The 23423-nt window shown below is 43.2% G+C and overlaps 1 protein-coding gene across 1 annotated transcript in view; it reads right to left on the bottom strand.

Annotated features, from left to right (window-relative positions):
* The window catches only part of UTP20 (UTP20 small subunit processome component), a 1390303-nt gene that overhangs the window by 348964 nt on the left and 1017916 nt on the right, over window positions 1–23423 (bottom strand). Inside the window, exons 44-45 of the mRNA XM_069629877.1 lie at window positions 10468–10566; window positions 6684–6851 (exon numbers count right to left, since the gene is read on the bottom strand). Coding sequence (XP_069485978.1) covers window positions 6684–6851; window positions 10468–10566 — 267 coding nt within the window. The remainder of the gene's footprint in view (window positions 1–6683; window positions 6852–10467; window positions 10567–23423) is intronic.

Genomic DNA, 23423 nt, shown 5'->3' with positions numbered 1-23423 from the left:
AACAACAATGCGCTTGGGAACTACTTTATTGTATTGTCAGCCAACATGGACGCATCCACATAGCTTAGTTCCTAAGAACCAAGCTATGCGGTCTAGTGTTTTGGGTGTGGCAGCCTAGACACTACTTTACCTGGATTATTTTGTTGGGGCCATTTAAACCACACCCGAGCAAGACAACACGCTTTGCGTTACTTTGCAGCTTGCAATGTGACGCTCACCGTGTCCAGCTATTCCCTCGAACCTCGGAGAAGCAGAACCTGCAAGGAGACAAAAGGAACATCATTAGCAGCAGCATCTTACCTGCAGTCTTCATCTTTAGCCACTTGCAGCTACTGAGAACAGCTTCCTCGAATCTGCACGCCTCCTGGACAGAACGACCTGAAAGAGGAAGATAGAGGCAACATTAAAAGAAAGCTGTAGAGACATTTACAAATTACGAACTGCTCAAAAGGCTTACCTGGCTGGTCGCCTCTCGGCTGGCACCACTCCGGACATTCCACCCGCGCTTTAGAACACTGCGACCTACAAGGAAGGAAAACACAGGTTAGCAAAGACTTCGCAGCGCTGCGCATAGCACTTACTTACCGCATCATAGCGCTCTTAATGCGCCATCATTTACCAGCGGGGCTCAACCAAGCCAGTTTGCCGCGCTGAAGCTCTGTATACCTAAGGGAGAAAAAAAGAGCCATTTTAAACAAAGAAAGGCATGCAGGATATCAACAAAACTAAAGAACAGCAATAAGACCTACCTGAACAATATCAAACAGGCCGTCGTCAGTGAAGTAACTGGACCGCACTCGCCCATGAATGACAACGCGCCCCCGCAAAGAAGGCAGGACGGAGAGCACGCCTAATTCTACCACAAGGTGAGGAGAGGGCGCCAGAGGGACTGAAATCATACGGGGTGCGGGGGAGGATACTTACCCCATTCGGTCAGTCTTGAACACAGTCCCTCCTGTATTTTCAGGCAGAACCTTTCCCGCAGACCACATCAGGGCAAAGCTGAGAAGCATACCTGCGAGCAACCCGGCTGGGTGGCGTCCCTGTGGACACCAGGTGAGCGTGACAATAAATGACGAGGAAGTAAGAGGTTTGACACCATAAGTAGATAAACAGGTGAACTGTCCGGGAACAGATATTTCAAGAAGGCTTCCATCCTTCATCTTGCAGAAAGCACCAGTGTAATAGCCCTTGGATTATCTGCCACCCTGATGCCTTGCTGATATGTTTTATTGGCATTTATCATCCCCAGGATCCTGCGAAGAATAGCAGCCCACTCAAGAGCCGAACCTTGTTGTTGGAAGATTGTCAGTAGTCCATTCTTAGCTTGCCCAGGAAAACCCTGTCTCCCAGCACCCACCTGACAACCTTCATCGATGCTTCAATCCTTGGAGTGGTGGGGACAACCAGTCCTGACCTCTGCTCGAAGATCCAACCACTGGAAGCCCTTGGAAGAGTTCTAGAGTCATCTTGTGGGCTACCAAGATATCCTCCTGGACTACTTTGCTGCAACGTCTGCAGATCCTCAGCTTATGGAACAAGAAGCATTACCCTGAAGTTACACCTTTCCACCACAAAGAGGGGCCTTTGAGGGCCTGCTTCTTTGTTTCCACCAAAAGGGTCACTTTCTGCCATTTTCTTCAATTGATCATCGCTGTTCGCCGCTTGCTTTGCCTCCTTGGAGTCCTCCGAGGCTGTCGCCAGTGTGGTGGTCCAGTAGCTGGTGTGTCCTTGCTCTGTGTGCAGCTGTTCAGAATCAAGAACTGTTCCATCAGAGTATGAAACCATGATCTAGCGAGACCCAATTGCCTGATGCCTGAAGTGACCTCTGCACCCAAAGCCAGTGTACTTACGCCAACAAAAAGAAGGAACAGATCTAAAAGGCCATGGGCATTCAGGAACTCCTACATTGGTCCTTGAGTGAATCAGAGTACAGGGCGTGGTAAACATGCCTGTTTTGGTCTTTCCACTCTCTTCATAGAGTTGTATGGGTGTAAAGTCCTGGCCCTTCGCCAGCTAGCTTAGCCTTCAACACTGGTGTTCTGGCATGGTATTTTCCTCTGCGTCTCCTCTATGGTGGTTGGATTGGGAGAGGGTATGTTAAAGACTTCACTCTTGTTTTTATCAAACTTTAAGCACTTACAAACTACTTGTTGGCTCTAGCAATCTTCCTAAAGAGACTTCTAGCCCATTGAAAAGACTTATATTGGGACTTGTGACTCAAAGGGCACTAGACCCCTTCTTTCCTAGCTAGGGAAGGACTTTAAGGATAGTACCTCCTAGGGGTTTGTATAGTGTTTACTGACTCATATTATCAGCCTATTTGTTCTTAAAGTGTTTGATTCCTTGCCTGGTTCTATTTCTTTAGTCAATTGCTTTACTACACTTATAGTGTTCTACAAACTGTTTCGAACTGTATTTAGTAAGTGAACTGCTAGTGCTCTTAGCAGAGCACACCAAGTGAATATAACAGTAGTGAATGTTTTCGTGTGGTACCTACCTGCGTTTTGGTATCGAGTTTGTCTAAAGCCTAAAATAAAAACGGTATTGTTATACATTCTGCCTGACTTGTATTTGAAGATTGGTCTGTGTGCTTAACTGAATCCTTCACCACTCTCACCCTTCCTAAGTCTAAACCTTGCTGTTCAGTCACACTACACAGATAGAGTCTGGCTAGACACTAGTGTTGGTCCCTGTTGATCAGAATAGGGTGTCCTCTCGGAATCTGTCCAGAGGGCTGTTTCTGAAAATCCATCTTACCAATACCAAGAAGTGATCTGGCCCAGGTTTTGAGAACCGGAAGGACAGGACAAGCAGGTCTAAAAGGGAACACATTGCAATCTCCACACGATGGAAGTTAACCTAAAAGCTCCACTACTCCTGTAGCCAGGGGATGACGGATGACAGGTGGACACGGACAAACGATCACAGAATGTATGATGACCGCAGGATGTGGGGACAAACACTAAGAGCTGGGTGTGGAGGATAGACTGAGCCCAGGACTGACATTAGAACGATGAATGTGGGGGCCAGGTTAAGGGCTGGTGAGCTGCGGTTGGGTCTTTGTGTTGAGGGGAGTCGAACACATGACTGACCAACGATCCAGACAACCAAAAACTGTAACAAACTGGACACCTGAGAGAGTATCTTATGAGGCAGAAGCCCAGACATCCACAAAGACAGCGACACAAGCAAGTAAGAACCCAATCAAGGCTCCATGACAGAACAGGGGGGCACAAGAAGCATCACCCAGCCGGCAACCAAAGGTTCCTTGACCGGTGATACGGCAAGAGGCAACCTATGATGTTTCATGAACAGAGCGGATGCAGTGCAGCAGAAATCCACCAGATTTACAGGACGGGAATAACTTCTTAAAGCTCTTGGGCCAGAAGGATTTGCCTGGGAGTTAGTTCTCCAGATCAGCTAGGAGGACAGTAGCTGAGGAAGGGATTCCACCAGCACAGGAGGAGTAGAATGCAAGGACACAGCAGCCAGGGTCCAGCCAACATGGCTACACTAGGATCCTCAGCTGCAGATCATGTTCGACAGTGGTCATCTAGGTGTTCAGGTAGAGAATCCCTCAGAAGGAAGGACAGGGTCCGCCAGTGAAAATACATTCACTCATGGACGCCCAAGCCATCCCACCAATCACATCACAGGTGATATCACACAGCTTTTGGTGGCAAGCCAATCAGGCTGACCCTACAAAACGCCAAATACATCTGCCTGCCCACACTGGATGTCCATTAGTAAGCCTTGAGGACTTTAAACCAGTGTTCCCTAGTTTAACGATGGCGATGATAAACATTCCCATCCCTGAATGTGCCTTTGTGGGTTCAGGGTGAGCCCACATAAGCAATACAGGCATTTTAGCCATGTCCGCTGCTCAACCCAGACAAAGGGATGGCCCAAAACAAAATGGATGGGAGCAGGGATTAAACGATTTCTGTACTACCCAAATGGGATACCAGTGTAGCAAAAGTGCCTACAACCCTGGCGTATCCTCTGCCAAATCCCAGCTGCCACCAGCCTACCCTGAAAGACACTTTCAGGGCGACGGTGATTATGGGACTAACATGGGCTGGTTAAGAAGCAGCTGTGCCCTAGCATCCATAGGGGTTAGTAAGGGGGTAGTCAAGTGTGGCAAGGGGCTTCCACTGCAGGCCCTCTAGACAGAAAGAAAGCAAAATAAAAGTCATAGAATTCAGCAGAAACTCTAGTGCTGCACCAAAAAGCTAAAAGGGCTCTCAGACCAAACACATCCGATATTAATGTTCTTCAGAGTTTATGTGAGGTTGAATGTTTTTTTCAAAGTCCTTGAAAGAAGATGACCGAAGCCAACAGTGTGAATATTAATGTAGAGAAGAACCATTAAAACCCTGGTGAAGATACACGTAGATATCTTAGCTTCATGTTGCCGTATAAATCAGTCTGCGATGTCATGCATTTTTGGCACAATATATTTGCAGAAATGCATTATTTACTTTCTGATAAGTACTGTAAATCTCTGCGCCAGCTAATTCTTTTGGTAGCAAGGTTATCCACGTGGGTATGTGGCTTATATGTTTGAACAAAAAGACACCTTGTTATGTTGGTCTGGTGGTAGGATCGCCGTGCGATTTGCAACAAGCCGGAGAAACCTAATCCAGTGTTCAATTTTTATGAAGGGCATTCCACCCGATAAGGAGAATCCCCATATTTGCCTTATCTGTCGAACATTTATTTGACCAAGAACCCTTGTGGACATAAGAATATTAGAGTTTACAAGCACTCCAATTATAGAGGCCAAGATGCCAATAAAGGACAACAAATAAAACAGAGGACAACTATATCATTTTGATAGGATAATTTATTCAACTTCGGATCTTAAAATATTGAATAAGAACAATCAATAGAACTCTGAATGGAGGACAATTAACACAACTCTTAATGATAAATGATAATCAACATGGAATAAACCAACGGCACTTGCTATTTACTTGGAGAACTATACGCACATTTTGTAAAATACTAATAAAGCAATGATCAGCACAATGATAAGATCAATAATAATTTCTTTCCCTGACCATTGGACTGCTCACAGGCTTTTATGAAAATAATCCAAGTGAATATTCCTACCAGACAACACAAAGGGGATTGACCTTTTTGTAAAATAACCCTAGGAACTCAAACCTGGAAATATGGGATCCAATTTCTGGCCAGAGAATGTCAATGCTTTATCATTGCCTAAGATTGCTCTGCACAGACACTACTAAGATGGCGGTACTTGAGCAGTCGCCCACCCCAATCTATCGAAAGTGCTTTGGCTCCCCAAAGAGCATAGACCACAGCATCTTTATGAAAGCTCTATAACTAAGCTAATGGCAGAAACTTGGGTTAAGTTGGTGGGATCTAAGGGAATCACTACGTATCCATTTACCCCCCTCTTTGGTAACGGAAACTTCACCTCGGGTCTGGAGAAAGGTGCATTTTAGAGATGACAGGAGGGAGGCTGTGGGAAGCTATGTGACATATTTCGAGGAGGAGAATTGCTGTCGTTTGAAGAATGCAAACGAGAATTCGCAATACAAGAGAGGGAAAGAATGAGATACGCACAGATGAGACACTGGGTACTTCACCCGGGAGTTAAGATGGCAGCAACTAGGGAACCAACACAGTTTGAAAGATTCCTGCTAACCAAGGACGGAACGAAAGGCCTCATTTCTAATATCTATAAGATTTTAAAGAGCTCTCATTTAGGATACTCGGTGGGCTTACATGCTAAAATGGGAAAAGGTTCTGGGGAGAGAAATCAGTAGGGCTGAGTGGGAAAGATTGTGGAGGAGGATAACTAAATTGGCTAGAGCGTCCCAGCTCCAGGAAGTGTGGTATAAGATTTTATTCGGGTGGCATTATACCCCTGCCCGGCTTCATAGGATGTTTCCCACAGTATCGGGTAGTTGTTGGAGGGGTTGTGGTGCGGCAGGCACAGCAGAACATATCTGGTGGAAGTGCCCTAAGATTGCATCTTTCTGGGAAGAGGTACAAAGGGCGCAGGAACAGGCTTTTGGCCGGGGGATGTACGAACTCCAATACAGATTCTCTTGGGCATCCGTGGAACCTCTGAAATGGGGAGAATCAGAGGAAGGGAGAAAGCAAAAGTGATTCTGACGCTTGCAGCTTTGTTGTTGATAGCGCAGAGATGGAAGAGCCCCGAGATCCCCATGAAACAGGATTGGCTACGGAACATTTGGGAAATTCTGGCCATGGAGTGGCCAACTTACGCCATAGAGGATAAAGTGCAAAACTTTGCTGCGGATTGGGGGGAGGTGATGACTTTTCTTAAAAATTACTACAGAGTGATGTGGTGCCCGCAGCGCCTGAGACTACTTGAGCTACAATAAGGAATGCTCGTCACGTTGGTGGGGAGGAGGGGGAGAGGAGTGGAAGGGAATGTTTTCTTTGCTTTTGACTTTTTGTAAAATTCAATAAAAAGAGTTTTTGTTTTAAAAAAAGATGGCGGTAATTCATTAAAGAACAAGTGAGTGACAATCGAGATTGGAACATGGATGCACAACACTTCCCTAACCAAAGAGGATGTTCTGGGTAATGATAAAACAAATGCATGCTGTATTGGACAGTGCCCTTGTACCCTAGATAGGCAGCACTTGGACTGGAAAACACAGGCCTTGCCCTAGCCTTACCTCTTTTAAGGGGAGAATGAGTTTCACAACATGGTCCTTGCCCACAACCTGCGCCAGCAGTTCATAGGAGTCGTAGCTCTTGCTGCTGCGCGCCTCCATCACCTTGGACAGGATTCCTTTAACTTCCTTTTCCTCCGCGACATCTCCAAACAGCTCATGATTGAAAATCTAGGAAAAAGGAAGAACAAAAAAATACCAAGAAAAATACGTAAAACTAAAATATTGACAGTTCAAAAAGCAGGTTGGGGTGGGGCTTTGTATCCTGAAGCCATTACCCTCATGCAGGAGTTTCGTAATTCTGATCCAACATAGCCAGGTATGGAAGGACATTTGCACAACTGGCTTCAAAAACCTTATGATGGTAATAGCTAAAATCCACAACAGAAGCTCTCCATCGATGGGGTCACGTAGTGTCCTTTGCTGCCATGGGATGAAGAGGGCAAACCTACCTAATGACAGTAGTTGAGTGCAGTCACAGTGGGGCATCGTTATGCTGAGTTTCCCCTTGCTATGTGTGATAAGGCAGTCCTGTTCCCCCCCCCCCCCCCTTACAAATTCTCACACTTATTATTTTCTTTCCAAATTTGGCGTTTTCATGCATGGCAGGGGGATCTTGTACAGCTCCATTATGGCCCATAAATCTTGTATCGCATCTCCCAGCTCAGAGACTTAGGACACACATCCACATTGCTTAATTAAACGTCACATGTAAAAAAAATAAATCAATTTAGAGAGTAGGAAAACATTTTTTCCTCCAACATATCTTGAATGTCTGGTTAACAGTTTCCTGTAGTTTGCCGTGACATATTCTCAAAACAAGTACTAACGTAAATCTGTTCAGAGTTGGACTGCCGGTGGGTGCTACACAAATGTAACTTAGGAGGCACCACAAGCTGATAGCGATATCCGGCATGACACTTACAAAAGTCATTTTTAAACCATGTCCTGAATTTCTTGTGAGGTGGGTTGAAGCATTCAATGAAGGCGAGACTCAACCCTCAATAAAGCTTATTTTTCCAAAAAGAATTTAAGTTGTTGAAACAGAATTTGATTTTTGGGATTCTAAAGACACTTTAGAGCTTTGTAAAATGTTCCCTTTTTCCCTATTTTTAATTTTGGTTCACAGACTTATTTTTGGGGTCAGAGGGACTTCTACTGAAGTCCACCTTCCATGGCAACCCCTTTTCACTCCTTAAGAGTATATGATTCTGCGTTGTCCATAAGGCTCTCAGTCCCAGAGCTGATTCATATCACAGCGAAAGTGGGAGGAGAAAAAGGACACAGGATTCTTAGGCCAAACCGACAATACACAGTATTTCTGGCCCTCTATGGCCAAGTATCTGAAAAATACGAATGCACACATCAGAGTCCAACATGGGGAAGGGGTGAAACGCAGCCAGAAGCCGCCAAACAACGCGAGCTGCATTTTACCAAACGTTACCAGTGGAATTCACTTAAGTGAAAAATAGTTATAGAGTTAGCAAAAATAAGTACAGTGTAAGAAATACTCACAGTTAAAGTAAGGAATTCGAGTGTATGGGGAAAACATAGTTAAGCTCCAGTTCTACCCCACAGGTGCTAATGTGTCGGCAAATTACCCAAGTGAGGAGCAGAGGAGACCCCAATGAAGATATCCAGAGGTTGGTTCAAGAACCAGAAGCCTCAGCAAACGACACAGTACAGCAAGAACACTGATGCTACAAAAGGGGAAATCCCATTAGAGAGGGGTTATCAAGAAGAACACCAACCCAAGACAGAGCTAAAAACCTACTGTACTTGCTTCTAGAAAGACAGCTTTTATGAGCTGAAAAAAACCTGTTAAGTGCAGGGGTTCTTTCCTAGGTGTGGTTTAGAAGATGCGACTTCCCAGCCACTAGAACCTTGGACCAATAACAACCCCTGCAACGGAAAAGAAGACTCAGCAGTCTTCCCATAAGGGAGTCTCTCAAGCCAGAAGCAAAAGCAATGCTAAGAAAGATTCTAGGACATCGGGGGAACTTGGCAAAGCAGCATCCGGCGGAAGAGAGGAGAAGGAGAGGATGCGCTGCCACAGAAGACTGTCCCACGAACACAGCAATGGAAGAGGGAACCCAGAATAGTCCTGAAGAGCATATCCGGCAGGTGTTGGGACACAACACACTTCCAGGGAGTGGCAGCTTCCAGCACCAAGGCTGGATGACCCAGGCAGTCTAACGTGAAGCCAGCAGTAGACCGTCCCACAGACAGACGGTCCCAAATGGACGTCAATAAGAAAAAGTAGTCGAGGCCCACATGTAAAAGGTCTCTACCTGAGACCACACGTTACTCAGGGTATCGAGAATAACTCACCAACTAGGGCCAGATGTGGGGTACTAACAGTTCTTTTCAGGTGTGGATTACAGGATCCAAACAACTAGGGTGTAAAGAGTAGATTTTCCTTCTTGAGTGAAATTTTATCCACCGGTTAGTCCCACAGCACCTTTTGTTGGGCGTCGAGATGAGGACGGAGAAAACGAAAAGAGTCGCACGCTGCGACAACCGTCCTTCAACCAAGCCAAGTCTGAAAAGGCGCCAACAAGCCAGAACCGAGAAGATGCTTTGCTGGACGTTCGCCTGCATGACAGCTGTCGCCAGATCTGCTGCAGTCCCTTTCTTCTGACGCAGAGACCGAGAAACCAGTGACAGAGTCTGCTGTCACCTCACCACTAGAACTGTCCTGCAGCAACTAATTCTTCATTCTAAGTAAGGTACTAACGTACCGCTGAGCTGTTGGCTTGATCCTGAGATACTGGGGGTTGTAGATTGCTTGAATCTGGCACCCCTCCAGATCCCCATTGGGATGGAAAACCCATTGTACCCCAAGCGCTAAAAACCATCTGCCTTAACACACAGCTTGTTAAGGTAATCCCTTAAGGAAACCTACAAGTTTCCTTGACTAAAGAAAACCTGTTAGGGGTGGGTGTTTAAAGCTCTGAGGCAGGACATTTGCATGTTTAAAACGGTGTCTGTCATAGTAAACATAGGAATTGAAATTGCGGGGCACTAGTTATCCCCATCTTGTTGGCTAGAATATCTCGCTTTGTGTGACACCAACAGCTACAATGCGCTACTTTTTACTCCCCAGGCCAACTGGTGCCATCGAAACTTACCACTGTGGCAGTAACTGTGTTTGGGAATGTGTATAAAAGGCGCATTCTGAACATCTAGAAAATCGTACAACATACTAGGTCAAATGAATGAACTACACTTTGTAGTTGGCATCTCAAGCGAAGGTCAGATGTGGGGCAGATGTTACATTAGCTCCTTTTTCAGTAAAAGGAAGCACCCTGCTTAATGGGCTGATAACCTATTGTCTGAACCCCCCTTTCATAACTGCAGATTGTTCTGTACACTAGACACTGGTAGTGTCTTTTCCCTAATAGATTCAGGTGTTGCTGAAGCATTACATACATGAACAGGAACATGAAAAACATTCCTTCCACAGCAAAATTATAAAAACAATGTTCACATCACAATGCAAGATATCACTAAATTGCTGGATGTCCATCCCGACAGTGCAAGGGTTGTCCAGTGGAGTGTTGAAAGGCTTAAAACGTGTTACTTCTGCTCTTATTTCAAATGTTAGCTATTGATGAAACAATTTAGTTTATTTCTGCTAATGAATTTGACTTTATAGAATGTTATTTCTAATTGCAGATGCATTTTAATAATGTACAAAGTTCAGGTGCTTTTTTTCTCTTGTTAAATCAATCTGTGCAAACTAGATAAGCCTTGATGGAAACAGTGGCCATGAGGGTGGCTTTACCTCAATCATAATGTCCAGACAGGAGTCCAGGTCGCCACTCTTCAGTTTACCGCTGATGCCTTTCATTAGCAGGTTAACGGTGAAAGACAACACGTGAACCTAAACGGAAAAAGAAGAACTGGTTCATCAAACAAGCAAGGACAACTGTGATTATTGAATTTCTTTCCTACGAGTATATCATGTCATGTCATGGAATGGTAAAGCACATCTCAGCCATTTATTGAAGCTCACGGCATAGATTATCTTGAGCGATTACTGGATTACTGAAACGTGGTGGAAGCAGTTAAAATGATTTCCAAAATCATCCCAGGGTGTGGATGTTTTGAGGCCAACCTATTATGGTCAACATGGAAGACACAGAGGTTGGCCAAACCCAATCAAGGTAAGGTAGCAGCGTGGCAAGGACTAGACTCAGGAAGGGCGCGAGAGTGGTCTACTGCTAAAATGAATCCACACACAAAAAACACCAATAAGTCTAGACAGACCAGCAAGTACAAAAATATACTAGGCCTTTAGAATACACACTAAGCAAATGAAACCTCTAAGCAAATATTGTCACACACATAGTATAAAACCGATATATATATTCACCCTGATGAAAAGAAAGAAAGTATTTACTTCAGTAACCAGTGTAAAACGGTATTACCCAATTTCACTGTGGCTGATTTGATCGTGGTGGATTTACTCGAATTTATGGGTGACAGTTTTTGCCGCAAATATATGTGGGTGGTGGGTTTAGGGTAATAATTAATATGGGGAGTTGGGTGGGGGCCTGCAGGTTGTCTCCCCTGCATATATTTGCGACAAGAAAGACCAAAAAACAAACAATTATTCTAACAATTCCACCAAATTAATTCAAACAAATCACACAGATTTTGTAAAACAGATAAGTAGTCAGATGCATGAGGTTCAGTAGAAGCACTTTAGAGAAATCGAAAAAACAGTTCCCTAACACTTATTAAGTCTAGCCCCAAGATGGTGTGGGGCCTTGTGCCCTAAAGTTATCAGATCCAAAGTTATACTCTTCAGGAAAGTTTGCCATGTGATTGGACTATTGGGGCTATTGTGGTGTACCAGAAGCAGTCAGAAGACTTAATGCCATTTTAAAAAGGTTTTATTTAACTCAAAAGAAAATTACTACCTTGCCCTAGTGCAATAAAAGAGAACCCCTGCATATCAAACTAAAACTAAGAGTCCCTCATCAAAGAGAATGAGTCTTTCGTCCAAATCCTACCTCGTAACTGGCCCTACCACTTAAACAAAACAGGAAGGTGGAGACCAGGACACAGTCTCAGTGTTAGACTTCTGCCTGGCCCAACATGGCAAGTCTTTCAAAGTTCCAATTTAAGATTTATAAAACAGCTACGGCCTTGCCTTCAGAGCCGAGTCAACAAAAATAAAGTTCATTAAAGAAAAATGTTGCTCACAACTTTCATGGGAACAAGCCTTAGGTTCTCGAGTTAGGCAGGACAGTTTTTCTGAAGTCCAACTAAGGGCTTCATAAAACCATACAACTGAGACAGTACAAAACTCCACTCTTAGTATAAGGCTGTGTTTGGGAGAATTCTCATTTATGTGCTAATTCCCTTCAACTTTAGAGACCCCAGCCCTTTTGCTGGAATTTAGGACTTTTTAATTTTAACCCTGGAGTGAGAGACCTTTTTCTCACTCTCTCATGTGTTTTGACCTGATTTGGATTATATGTTTCCTTTGTTTTTGAAGTCTGATAAACTTCATAGGCATCTACCTATTGTATGGTGACCCACAGTACCTTCAGTGCAGTGTCACAGAGAACTCCTTTAGATTTCTCATAAGGTTTAAATACCTTTTCTTGTGTGAACTACTGTTCCCAAGAATAGTAAAGTGAAACTGATTTTACTTACCTTTTCTCTTTGTAGGTCCAGCACACACCATCTTATGTGGAGGTTACCTAGTAGCCCCTTATCCTACCTACTCATGTAAAACAATGTATGTTACCCTCACTACTTTAAATGGCTGGTGGTAGTGGTTTAATTTTCCTACCATTGTGATTTCCTACCGCAGGCTGAATCCTCAGCTGCAGTATAGCTACCATGGGTGACCATTTTACCAAAATGGTCCTGGTCTTCTTTTTTAGCCATTTTCTGTTTGTGAGGTCTTTCTTGGGTTTTACTCTGCGTGTCAAGCCAGGTTTGAGCACTTTGTTCAGTTTGCCTTTGGCAGGCTTTAGTCCTGAAACCCGCCTCTGGCTCCAGTGTGTCTGGAAGGGCAGGAAGTGAGGGAAGTTCCCAAAACCACTCTGGCTTTTGTCTCTAGGAGTCCATGAAATCAACCAGTCCAGATTGGCTGGATGCAGCCTTTTGTTTGAGTGACAGCCTCCTGTGCATGAATGGGAGAAACCTGCTTAAATGGTGAGGGTTTTGGGACTAAAGGCAGAGTCGACCACTGGGCAGAACACCTGACTAAGAAACCGTGAACAAAGCTTGCTGTATCCTCCTGGACCTTTGAATTGCCCGGTGAAGCCCTGCTGCTGTGCTGAAACTCCTTTTTCTGATCGACAAGAAAAGCTCCGAAAGGGACGACTTCTTCCCTTGGGTTAGTGGGACAAACTAACCCAGAGACGAACTCCACTGGACCATCTTGCCCAACTGGCTGTACTTTTCTGCAGCAGAAACCGAGTGCCAGGGGTCGAAAAATCCGTAGTCGAGTGCAACGTCTGCAATTCGGCCAGAAGCTCTAAGGACTCCTAAGTACTCTCCTAAGGACTCTCCAGAAGCTGGACGACCAGGGCTTGAGTGCCCTCCCCAGAGTGCAGGACTCAAGGAGTGAAGGAAGCCCAACCGGTATCAAAGATCTGCGATGGTGCTGTTTATCGCGTGCTGAAACCGCGAAGTGCTTCTGATCCAAAAAGAGCCTGTAGCTGCCGCCGACCTCCAAATTGCTACTGCAGGAGTCCTCCATCTTGTCCCCATGACTGAGGCTCAGGAACCCAGGATCTGCAACCAGACAGAAGCCAGCTGGACCACTCTTCTTCAAACCAGAGGTACTGTTCAGACTTGGGGTACTTACCTCACTGTCTTTAACTTCGCTCTTCTCAGTTCAGACTTGCAGTAACTACTTTTGTTAGAGTTGATTTCAGCTCTGCTCTCCACAAGTCTAACAGCTTGTAACCCTACAGTGATTATTTACAAAACTCTCTAACTTTGTGCAAGACTTATTAACTACGTAGTGCCTCAGCTCCATAGACTGTGCTACAATTGACTTTGGCTGTCCCGGTTCCCTGCAGACTCTTCATTGACTGATATTTTCTGTCCCCGAGTGGTGATAACTTATTTTTAGACTGTTATTGCTGGGAAAGGTTTTGTCTAGACTTCATTGGAAGATTTAAGTGTACTCACATGCCCCGAGAACCTGTTTAACCCTTTTCCTTCCTTTAACCTTTCCTTTCTGCAACCTCAGAATCTCCAAAGTGTACTAGTGATATATAAACGCCATTACTGTCCCTGTGAATGAAGTCACCTACGGGTGTAGGACGTGTGTAAAAAGCTTCTCTAAAGAGCATCTACTAAATGTATGCTGATTCTGGAAAAGTATTTTAAGTATCTTTTGATTGTTACATATATTGCCCTTTTTAAAGAATGCTTATTTTTTTTACTTAAAATGATACCGTTTATATAAAAACTTTTAATTTATAAACCCATCGAAATAATTCTATTCTCTTATCGCAATAATCAAATAAGCAAACAAAACAATAAAAAATGATATATTTCCTGACTAATCATAAGAGAAGACCCCCATAAACATAAAAGTCATCAGTCTGTCAATTTGTCAAGTTCTTGGATGTTGGCAATATATTGCGTAGTCGTAAAAATTGTTTTTTTTATCTTCGCCGCTCATCATCCTCCCCCATCTAGTTGCAGCCTCCAGTTGTGTCGAAATCTTAAAAAAGGAACCGAAAAGATCTCTCTTATGGGCAAGTGCCGGGCAGATCATGGTTAAATGACATATTGATTCTGTGGCATTCAGGTCCATACAGCACCAACAATATCTTTCTGTTCCAGATAATGGTCTGGTTTCCGTTAGTCTTTCTCTAGTCGGAAGACTATTCAACCGAATTTTCTGAAATATTTGTCGAGCTTTTGGGTCTGGAAATAAGATAAGGTATTTCGGAAGTTCGTTGATAGCCTGTATATCAGCGTCACAATGGATGTTCATGGAATATTTTAATTTCTCTTTGATAGTCTTCGGCCAATCGTTCCTTTGCAGCTTAATTTTGGCATGCTGAGGTCTTTGTATTAACATTTCAATTGAATTGTCTTCTTTTAACAATTCTTCTTGCAGATGCTTTATCCACTTTTTCAATTTGGTGTTGTTCCATTGTATCATCTGTACCTCGAAGTATTTGAATCGCTGATATTTTTTTTCATCAGCAAGCACCTTTCACAATAGATTCAGTTGTTTCCAGAGGACTATAGAGGCCAGCGACTGCGCTGCTATCTCGTGCCTTATTCTAGCCATTGGATAGTTCTTTGGCAGTTGCAAGATTTTCCGCCAAAATAGGGCTTCAAGTTTCTGTCAATTGATATTTCCTGCCATAATCATTGCTTCACTCCCATAGGTGGTAATAGGGATCACTTTTTGTCTATAGTATGTTATTATCGGTTTCATGGAAAACTTTCCATATTTTCTATGCAGGAAACATCCTTGTCTCGCCATCGACTGCATTTTTCCATCCACGTTAGTCACCCATTCCTTTTCGTTTCCAGATTGATTGATTAGTACACCTAGGTACATAAAAGTAGTCACCTCTTCCACTGGTTTGCTCTCAATTGAAAGCTTGTAAGACCTGTTTTTCTTTGTCCATTGCTTCGTCAAAGATATATATATATATATTTGTATTGACTCGTAGCTCATTGAGATTCATGTATTCGGCCAATTTTCGCAGGCTCACTTTTTGACCAGATATCGTTTTGTCTAGTAGTATAATGTCATCAGCATAAATTAATGCAGGGATCGGGACAGAGTCGATTTTTGGTGGCTTTAAGGCAATGTCTGATCGATTTTTCGAAGTCTGCTGTTTATAGACTGTACAGGGTTGCTGCAAGCAGGCAATCCTGTTTCAATCCGTTCCAGGATTTTATGGGAGCAGTGGTCAGTCCATATTTTGATAATCTGATAGTAATTTTCATATTTGACTACAGCAGTTTGATAGGTTTAATTATCTCTGGTGGGAAGCTCCATGCTTTTAGTTTCTTCCATAATTTGTGCCTATTTATGTAATCAAATGCCATATTCAGGTCGACAAATATGGCATATACAGTAGACTTTGACATTAGAGATTAATGTTGGATTAAATTCAAGGTCAGGAGGTTGATCTTAGTATCTACGTTGGCAGTAAATCCTGTTTGTCTCGTCGCAAATCGATTATTTTGATTGGCTCAACCCTTCAATTTCTTGAGAAGAAATGTGGCAAATAGTTTGCCTAAACGGTCAAGGAGAGCAATGTAACGGTAGTTCGATAGATCATCTCTTGCATCCTGTTTCAAAATAGTTATTAGGGTGGCCTTTCTCCATCACGACAGCATCACGACAGGATCTGATTTAATTAGTTTATCAAGATAATGAGTTGGGCCATCAGTTTGCCCAGGTGTCAGGATCTTGTTTTATGATGGCGTTAGTCATCCCATCAGGGCCAGGAGCATGTGACGCTTAACTTGAGGATCGTTTCTAGACTATCTCAAGTTCCCCATTGTATGGTCCACTTTTTTGCGATCTTCGGATGGGCATTCATCCGGTACGCTTTCTTTATAGAGGATAGAAAAGTGTTGAATCCAATTGCTTTCTGTCACATTTTTCATGAGGAGCTGTTGATAGAGAGTTATTATTGAGAAGGTTCCAAAGTTCTCGCAAATTTCAGTTTTTAAAGGTGGCCAATATAGTTTCGGCATCTGTTTGTAGCATCGTCATTACATTTGATTTTTTCCAATTTGTGTATGCTTGTCTAGCTCTTTTTATCTTTTGCTTATTTTCTACATTACAATTTTTCTTCAATAACTGTATGGTTTGACGTAGACCTTTCTTTTTTGCAGCCAATTCTGGGTTAAAATGATGTTTATAGAACGTCGTTCCTGATGCTGGCTTTAGTTTCTGTAAAAGCCATTTAAAAATTGATGTTAAATAAATAAACTATTTATAACTGAAACCTTGAGTGTAATTGTTACTTGGCCAATTGTATTTGTGATTTTCATTGCTACAGCTCTACAGTTCACATTTACCACTCTTGAGATGAGCCTGGCTGCTCAGGCACACTACCAACTTGTGTAGTACAGGCCTATACCAAAAGGTGGTTACCTAATACCAAGAGGACAAGTGTTGTGTAGTCTCACACAGTGTTACTACATCAATTCTTACTTAACAGGCGGTACCACCCAAGTATTTGGTAGTGTAGACAGAGCAGCCAGGCTTATCCTAGGAGGAAGAGAGGGCTGTAGAAAGGTACAAAGAACCTCATAGCATAGAAAGGGTTCAACAGAAACAATCACACCCAGAAGTATCATACAAAATAAAACTTTATTATAAATACAAGTAGGCAAATGTAAATGTTGGGGGGGGCTGGTAAGTATGTTGTTATAAAGTCAAACACATTACAAAAACACAACACAATGCTTGAAGGTACACAGACCAACGCATAAACCTTATTCAGAATACTAACAGTATTTCTAGGCAGGTCAGACCTAATCATAAACCTTTAGAATAGAACACACCTATTCAGAGGGAGTAAAACCACAAGTTACTTTTAGATTACTTTACAAGAAGTCAAGGGTAGTCGACCCGGTCAGTCATGCAGTGACACTCAGTTAAGAAATCACTTAGTAAGCCGAAACCGTTATTAGGATATTTTTCTGTATAGTGAACACCAATTCAAGGAACAGTATAGACCAATACTTACATTCAGGATAACACCCAGTTAACCCAGGTGAGTAAAACCTAATGTTGCAATTAACAATTACAGTTGCTTTTCAGTTCAGTGAAACACAGACCAAGGTAAGCATTAACTAACTTATTTTAGGATGTAACAAGGCAGACCTAGGGTAGTAAAACCCACAAACACTTCTTAAGAATCGCACACATCTATTCAAGTTAAGTAAAACACACGGAAGACTTATTCTAGACAGGCTAACCAGCGGTTCAAGGGAAGCAAGACCCAGTTGGTGAACTCATACATTTATATCCTAAAAGAAATATTAAAGTGAAACCAACAGCATTACTTTTAGGAAGAGGAGAACCCAATACACAGGTGAGTAAGATAACCTCATATATACTTTTCAGAATGGCAAAACACATTCAAAGGATAGTAAGAACTTTTGTAACTGTTCCTTTTCCAGAGGGCCAGTTACCTGTTAAGGAGTTGGTTTGGTAAGTACTGTTAAACACGTATTACATTTCTTAGCCAAGAGGTCCAAACCTTATAAGACATTCCCTATTCTTGAAGCATGAGTGTTCTCAGTGGCAGGAGGGGATCACTAGTACTCTAGTGTCCAGCAGACAGGTCAGGATAGACACAGATGTTGGAAGTCAGGAGGAAGTCTGAGAGAGTATATTTATCCACTGGCGCGACTACTGGCGTGCTCTTTGGACCTCTTGAGAGCGCACCGATCACATTGCTACTGGCAACTCTGCCGCCGTGTGCTCCTCCTATCCCACCTCACTTCCTATAACTTCTAGAAGCACGCGCACTGCGCGCGTGCTTTCGGGAAGTGAGGAGGAAGTCTGAGGTAGGCTGCTTCGCAGCGACGCGAGCAGCGAGCAGGGTGATCAATATATTATAAAGTTTATTTTGGTGTTACTTGAACTTAACATTTGGTAGTTAATTCTTAAGCAAAATATTTCACAATTGTTTGGTTATTTTGTTTCTGGTATAGTTAATGCAGGCACTCTTACACTATTTACAAATGAAAATGCCTCTGAGTAAGGTACTTTCACAAGCGGCAGCCGCTTCTAAGGCTGATGCAGCCAAGACACCGATCATGACAATCTCGGCAACAAAAGCAGCTGAAATTCTAAAAAATAAACCATCTAATGTAGACATTGGAGAATTTTGTAAAGTGCGCTCAGAGATTACCTCTATATCGTCTGAAGCTGAAATTGTTAGTCCTGTATTTTTCTCGATGCAGATGAATGTTGAACAGATTCCTGTTGTATGTATTGACACGATTACAGACTCTGTGTTACTATCAAGCGAGAAAGATGTAACTATAATAGCTCTTGAGCAAAAGGCCGACCAACTTTCCTCAACAAATGACCCCTTGGTCACATATGTCTTTATTGAGAGAAGCCCCCATACTAGGAATTACTGCTAGTAATGAGACGAATGAGCCCAAGCAGCCAGTGGGTCACATTATGGCCTCTGGCCCTCAGGCTGATAAGATAGACTTGAATGGAGACCTTCTATTATCCCCTACATAACACATTATTGATCTACTGCATAATACTCAATCCATGTCCCAATCTCCAGATAGATTTTAAACATCTAGGCGAGATATTTTGATTTCTCATTTATGCAGCCTACACCGCCAAAGAGTGATTTACCGCAAAGAGAACAACACAATTGACATCTTAGTCATGAATTGCCTAGTATGCAGCCTCCTCTGTTAGAAATTACATTAATGGCAATGAATTCAACCAATCCAGTCAATAATTTAACTTTTTGAGGCACTAGATTTCAAAATTACAAGACAGCACAAATTGAGCAAATAGCACAATGGATGTATGAAATGCAGAGAAACCAAAGTAAAGAAACAGCCACAACAATGTGCAATAACTATGATTCCAGGCAGTCATGCCGAAAAGCTATACCACCGTATTGAAGAGTGCTTACACATCAGCGGAGAGTCTGCAATCGTCATTGCCTATTATAGCACATGTAATACGATTGGAGGTGGTGACTGATGCGGAGCAAACTCTGAACACAGATAGAACGGGGACTCAAAGTGAGGTCATTATGATTTGGCCGCAAGCTGCTAAATTGCGTGCGCCCGCGTTGGTACCACACTCCATTCTTACTCCAGAAAATGCAAAAACTACTAAATCTAGCTGCATACAAAAGCCACCAATAGTGAAAACAAAAATTAAAAATGAAAAAGCAATCAACCCAAAATCTTCCTCACAAATTAGACAATTTGTACGGAAAATTCTAAATCCAAAAACATGAAAAAGTATTGCTAGTTCAGCCGTAGTTGCCAAATATAAAAATATGACTTGTGGCACAAATGAAACACATAAATTAAAAAAAAAACACCCTAGTGTTTACCAACCCCTTGGTGACTAATATTGAAGATGACCAAAGAATTCATGGGGAGAGTCCGGTAGTGTTAAGCGAAAGTTCGAATGAAAATGCAAAATTTCAAGGTGTGAAGGCCAAACACGATATTGAAACAGGCACAAGTCAAACCTTTTTACTGCAAATAAGAGCGTAAATCCAAAAATCTATTCAGGACTATTGGTTAAGAAAGTCCAAAAGCAGGGTCTCGAGGAGGTTCATCATGGCGCATTAATAGAGGATTCTAGTACTAGGGTGCTCCAAAAAGAAAATCAAGTACATGGATATCCAGTGGACTGCAATGAGGTACGCTATGAAGCCTCTAGCCTTTTGGATTCACACACCACCTCTGAATCCAACTCTTCCAAACTCCATAAATCTAAAAATTTAAATCAGTTTCATCGCTTGATAGTGAAGTGTCGTCCAGCCCCGTTTGCATGCTATGATCTCTGTCGCTCAAGTATATTAGCCATATTTGGTGAAGTACAACAATTGGAAGATATCACATCATCCGATATCGACCAGGTGGAATTTTTAAATAACGAAGACTTAGCGATAGTAAGATTGTGAATACGTTCTGGTGTAGTCAGAAACACATTATGGCAGGATAAAATGAATCTTTTTAGATTAGGTTTTGTACTAGCACAGGATCAGACGGTATTTAAGCCGTCCTCTAATAAGGGCTTGCCTAGTTAGACTGATGAAGAGCCGAAACATTGAAGATTTACTAAAGAAATTCACTCATTATCAGTAAATCAGCTAAACCAATTTAGGACACCTTCAAGTCAATGGAGTAAAGGTGACAATCATTAGCTAGGTGTCAGTATCCAAAACAAAATAATCAACTTAGTAACCTGGAATAAACAAGGGCATGTACATCTCTTTAATGAAAGTGCGATTGCAATTGACATCTTTGATATTCCCGTGTTACAAGAAACTTGGCTGGTCGAGCAGCCGGTTTGGGAAAACCATACTATTAACTTAATACCGGCCTTAAATAAGAACAAAGGCCGATGGATTTCAGGGCTGATGCGTCATCAAAAATAATGCAGGTCTAAAATTACACCCTTGGGTGTCAGAACACCATCTTCTCCTGCAAGTTCCCGCTTACCAGGCGGACTTTCGAGAGTCAAAATAGCTAGGAGCAGCAGCAATCGCTTCCATTCCTTTACAGGTTTGTTTCAAAGGCATTGGAGGTTGCCATGGCGACGTTGGCCGCGAGTACGTCTGCAGTCACGTGTTGCTCCGGCTTCCCGGTCACGTGACTCTCGCGTTGTAGCCACGCATATTTAAGTCCGCCCCGTTTGCCGTTCGGTGCTTCTGATTGTTTTCCTCGGAATTCTACAGTGGCGTTTGTTATTTGGATCTTGCCCTTTCTCGACCTCTTGCCTGTTTATTGGAATTGCTTCTGTCTTGCCCACGGTACTTCTGATCTGGCTACTTCTCGACCTCTTGCCTGTCCATTGGATTCCTCTTGTCTTGCCCACGGTACTGCTTCGACCTGGACTTCTTTTGACTTCGATTCTAGTCTCTTGTTTCAATTTGTCTGCTTACCTGGTTTGAACCGGAACACTTGGATTGTTCTACTACATCACTCCGAAGAAGGATTTCTACCCTTAGGCGTACGCGTGCCGGCGGGAATAGGAATTAAGTGCTGGACTAGAGACTGCCTGTAGCACTTTTGGTACCTCGCTGAACCTCTTAGGCGTACTCGTGCCGGCGGGAATAGGGTTGCACCGGACTCAAGAAACCTTCAGCATCCGTGAGACTGTGTTCTTCTCGGACATTCCTTTTGGAGCCGTTTGGAGCTTCAACACATCTTCCTCGTTGCAGTCCTTCATACGGATATACACGTAAGAAATTTCATTTAGTGTTCATTGTTCAGTTATTGGCCCTTACGTTTTTCTTTTCCTTATGTACGTTCTTGTATCATTGCAGAAACTGTTTAGTTCCATTCTACTGTCGTTTTCCTGTCGGATATGTACTGCATCTTATCCTACTGACGACCAGAGAGCTATCAGTGTGTCCTGTACAAATTGCCATATATCCGGAAGAAACTTGCAGTCACCCGGAGTTCCAGAGTGTCCTGCTCCTTCTTCAAAACATCTTTCAACCAATTGAGCGCTCAGACTGTTTTTATGCACAACTGAGTGTTACATTGGTGGGAAGAACATATTACTGCACTACGGGTTCAACAGCTCCTCTTCGATCACCAGGCGCTTAATCCTGTTAAGGTTCACAATTCTGACAGAATCAGAAGCCTTAAAATGGACACAGTCACTGATCCTTTGGCTACTTTGGTTCAATTAGTGGCTGATTTACGTGCGGATATGCAAACTGCCCATGATGCTACCCATCGCCGTATTGATGATATTCAAGCGGGATTAAGGGTTAGCACCATTGAACCTCCATCAATCGCAGTGGCTTCCGGGTCTGGTACGGCCGGTGCTCAAGCCAGGGCAGACCCGGTTCCGGTAGTTATGGCTGCACAGTTTCCGTTGGCTCCTCCTGAACGTTTTTTGGGTGATCCAAAAGCCTTTAGAACGTTTATCAATCAATGCAGACTGCATTTTCTCTGTAGGCCAACATCGTTTCCCGATTCAACCACTAAGGCCGCTTTTATATTGTCTAATCTAGGGGGTACTGCCGCAGTCTGGGCTAATCCTCTTTTAGAGCAAGGAAGTCGTCTATTATTTGACTGTGACGCTCTCATAGAGGCGCTTACGAGAGTTTTTGACACCCGATACAAATCTCAGGCCACTGATTTGGAGTTGTTAAATTTACAGCAAGGCGATTCTTCTCTATTGACGTATCTGGCTAAGTTTAACCAATTGGTTGCTGAAACCAACTGGCCAGACGAAAAAAAGGCAGCCTTGTTTTACAAGGGTTTGTCAGACTCCCTCAAGGATGTCATTGCTACGGTACCTGTGGTCCCCGTCTCCTTTCCTGACTTTTTGGATCTAGTTCTTCAGATCGATGCCCGTAAAGCAGAAAGGAAGGGGGAGAAAAGGATTATACCCCCGGTCCCTGTCAGCCTGACGAGTTCAATTTCAGGTAATGGGGAACCCATGCAAATAGGGGCGATAAGAGGACCACTGTCTAGCGAAGAAAGAGAGAAGCGTAAAAGGAACAAATTATGCTTTTATTGTGGTTCTTCTGGTCATTTCTTGAGTTTATGTCCCAAGAAACCCGCGAAGTCGGGAAACTCCAAAGCCCGACAATAGAGGGAGCCCCTATGTCGAGCATTGATCTTCCGGGCTCCAAAGTTTCAGTTCCTTTCACCATTCGGGTCAAAGTTTCATCTCCGGACGGAGAGACATGGTCCTCGGAAGCGGTTTTGGACTCTGGGGCTACTGGAAACTATGTTGATCTCCAGTATGTGAAAGACTGGAACATTCCACTGATACCAAAGGAACAACCTGAAGTGGTCAATGCAGTTGATGGTACCACACTGCTCTCAGGGTTGGTAACGGAGTCTACAGTGCCCCTGAACTTACTTATAGACGACTGTCATAGCGAAGTCATTTCATTTGATGTCATCACTGCACCCCAATTTCGATTAATTCTGGGTCTACCATGGCTTCGGGTCCATAATCCCTTGGTGGATTGGGTTACTGGATCTGTCTCGTTTACCTCGACTTACTGTTCAGGACATTGT

The sequence above is a fragment of the Ambystoma mexicanum genome, chromosome 12 (assembly GCF_040938575.1).
Source record: "Ambystoma mexicanum isolate Mex_15411 chromosome 12, UKY_AmexF1_1, whole genome shotgun sequence".
NCBI classification, from domain to species: domain Eukaryota; kingdom Metazoa; phylum Chordata; class Amphibia; order Caudata; family Ambystomatidae; genus Ambystoma; species Ambystoma mexicanum.
This window is presented reverse-complemented; position numbering and strand designations above follow the sequence as displayed.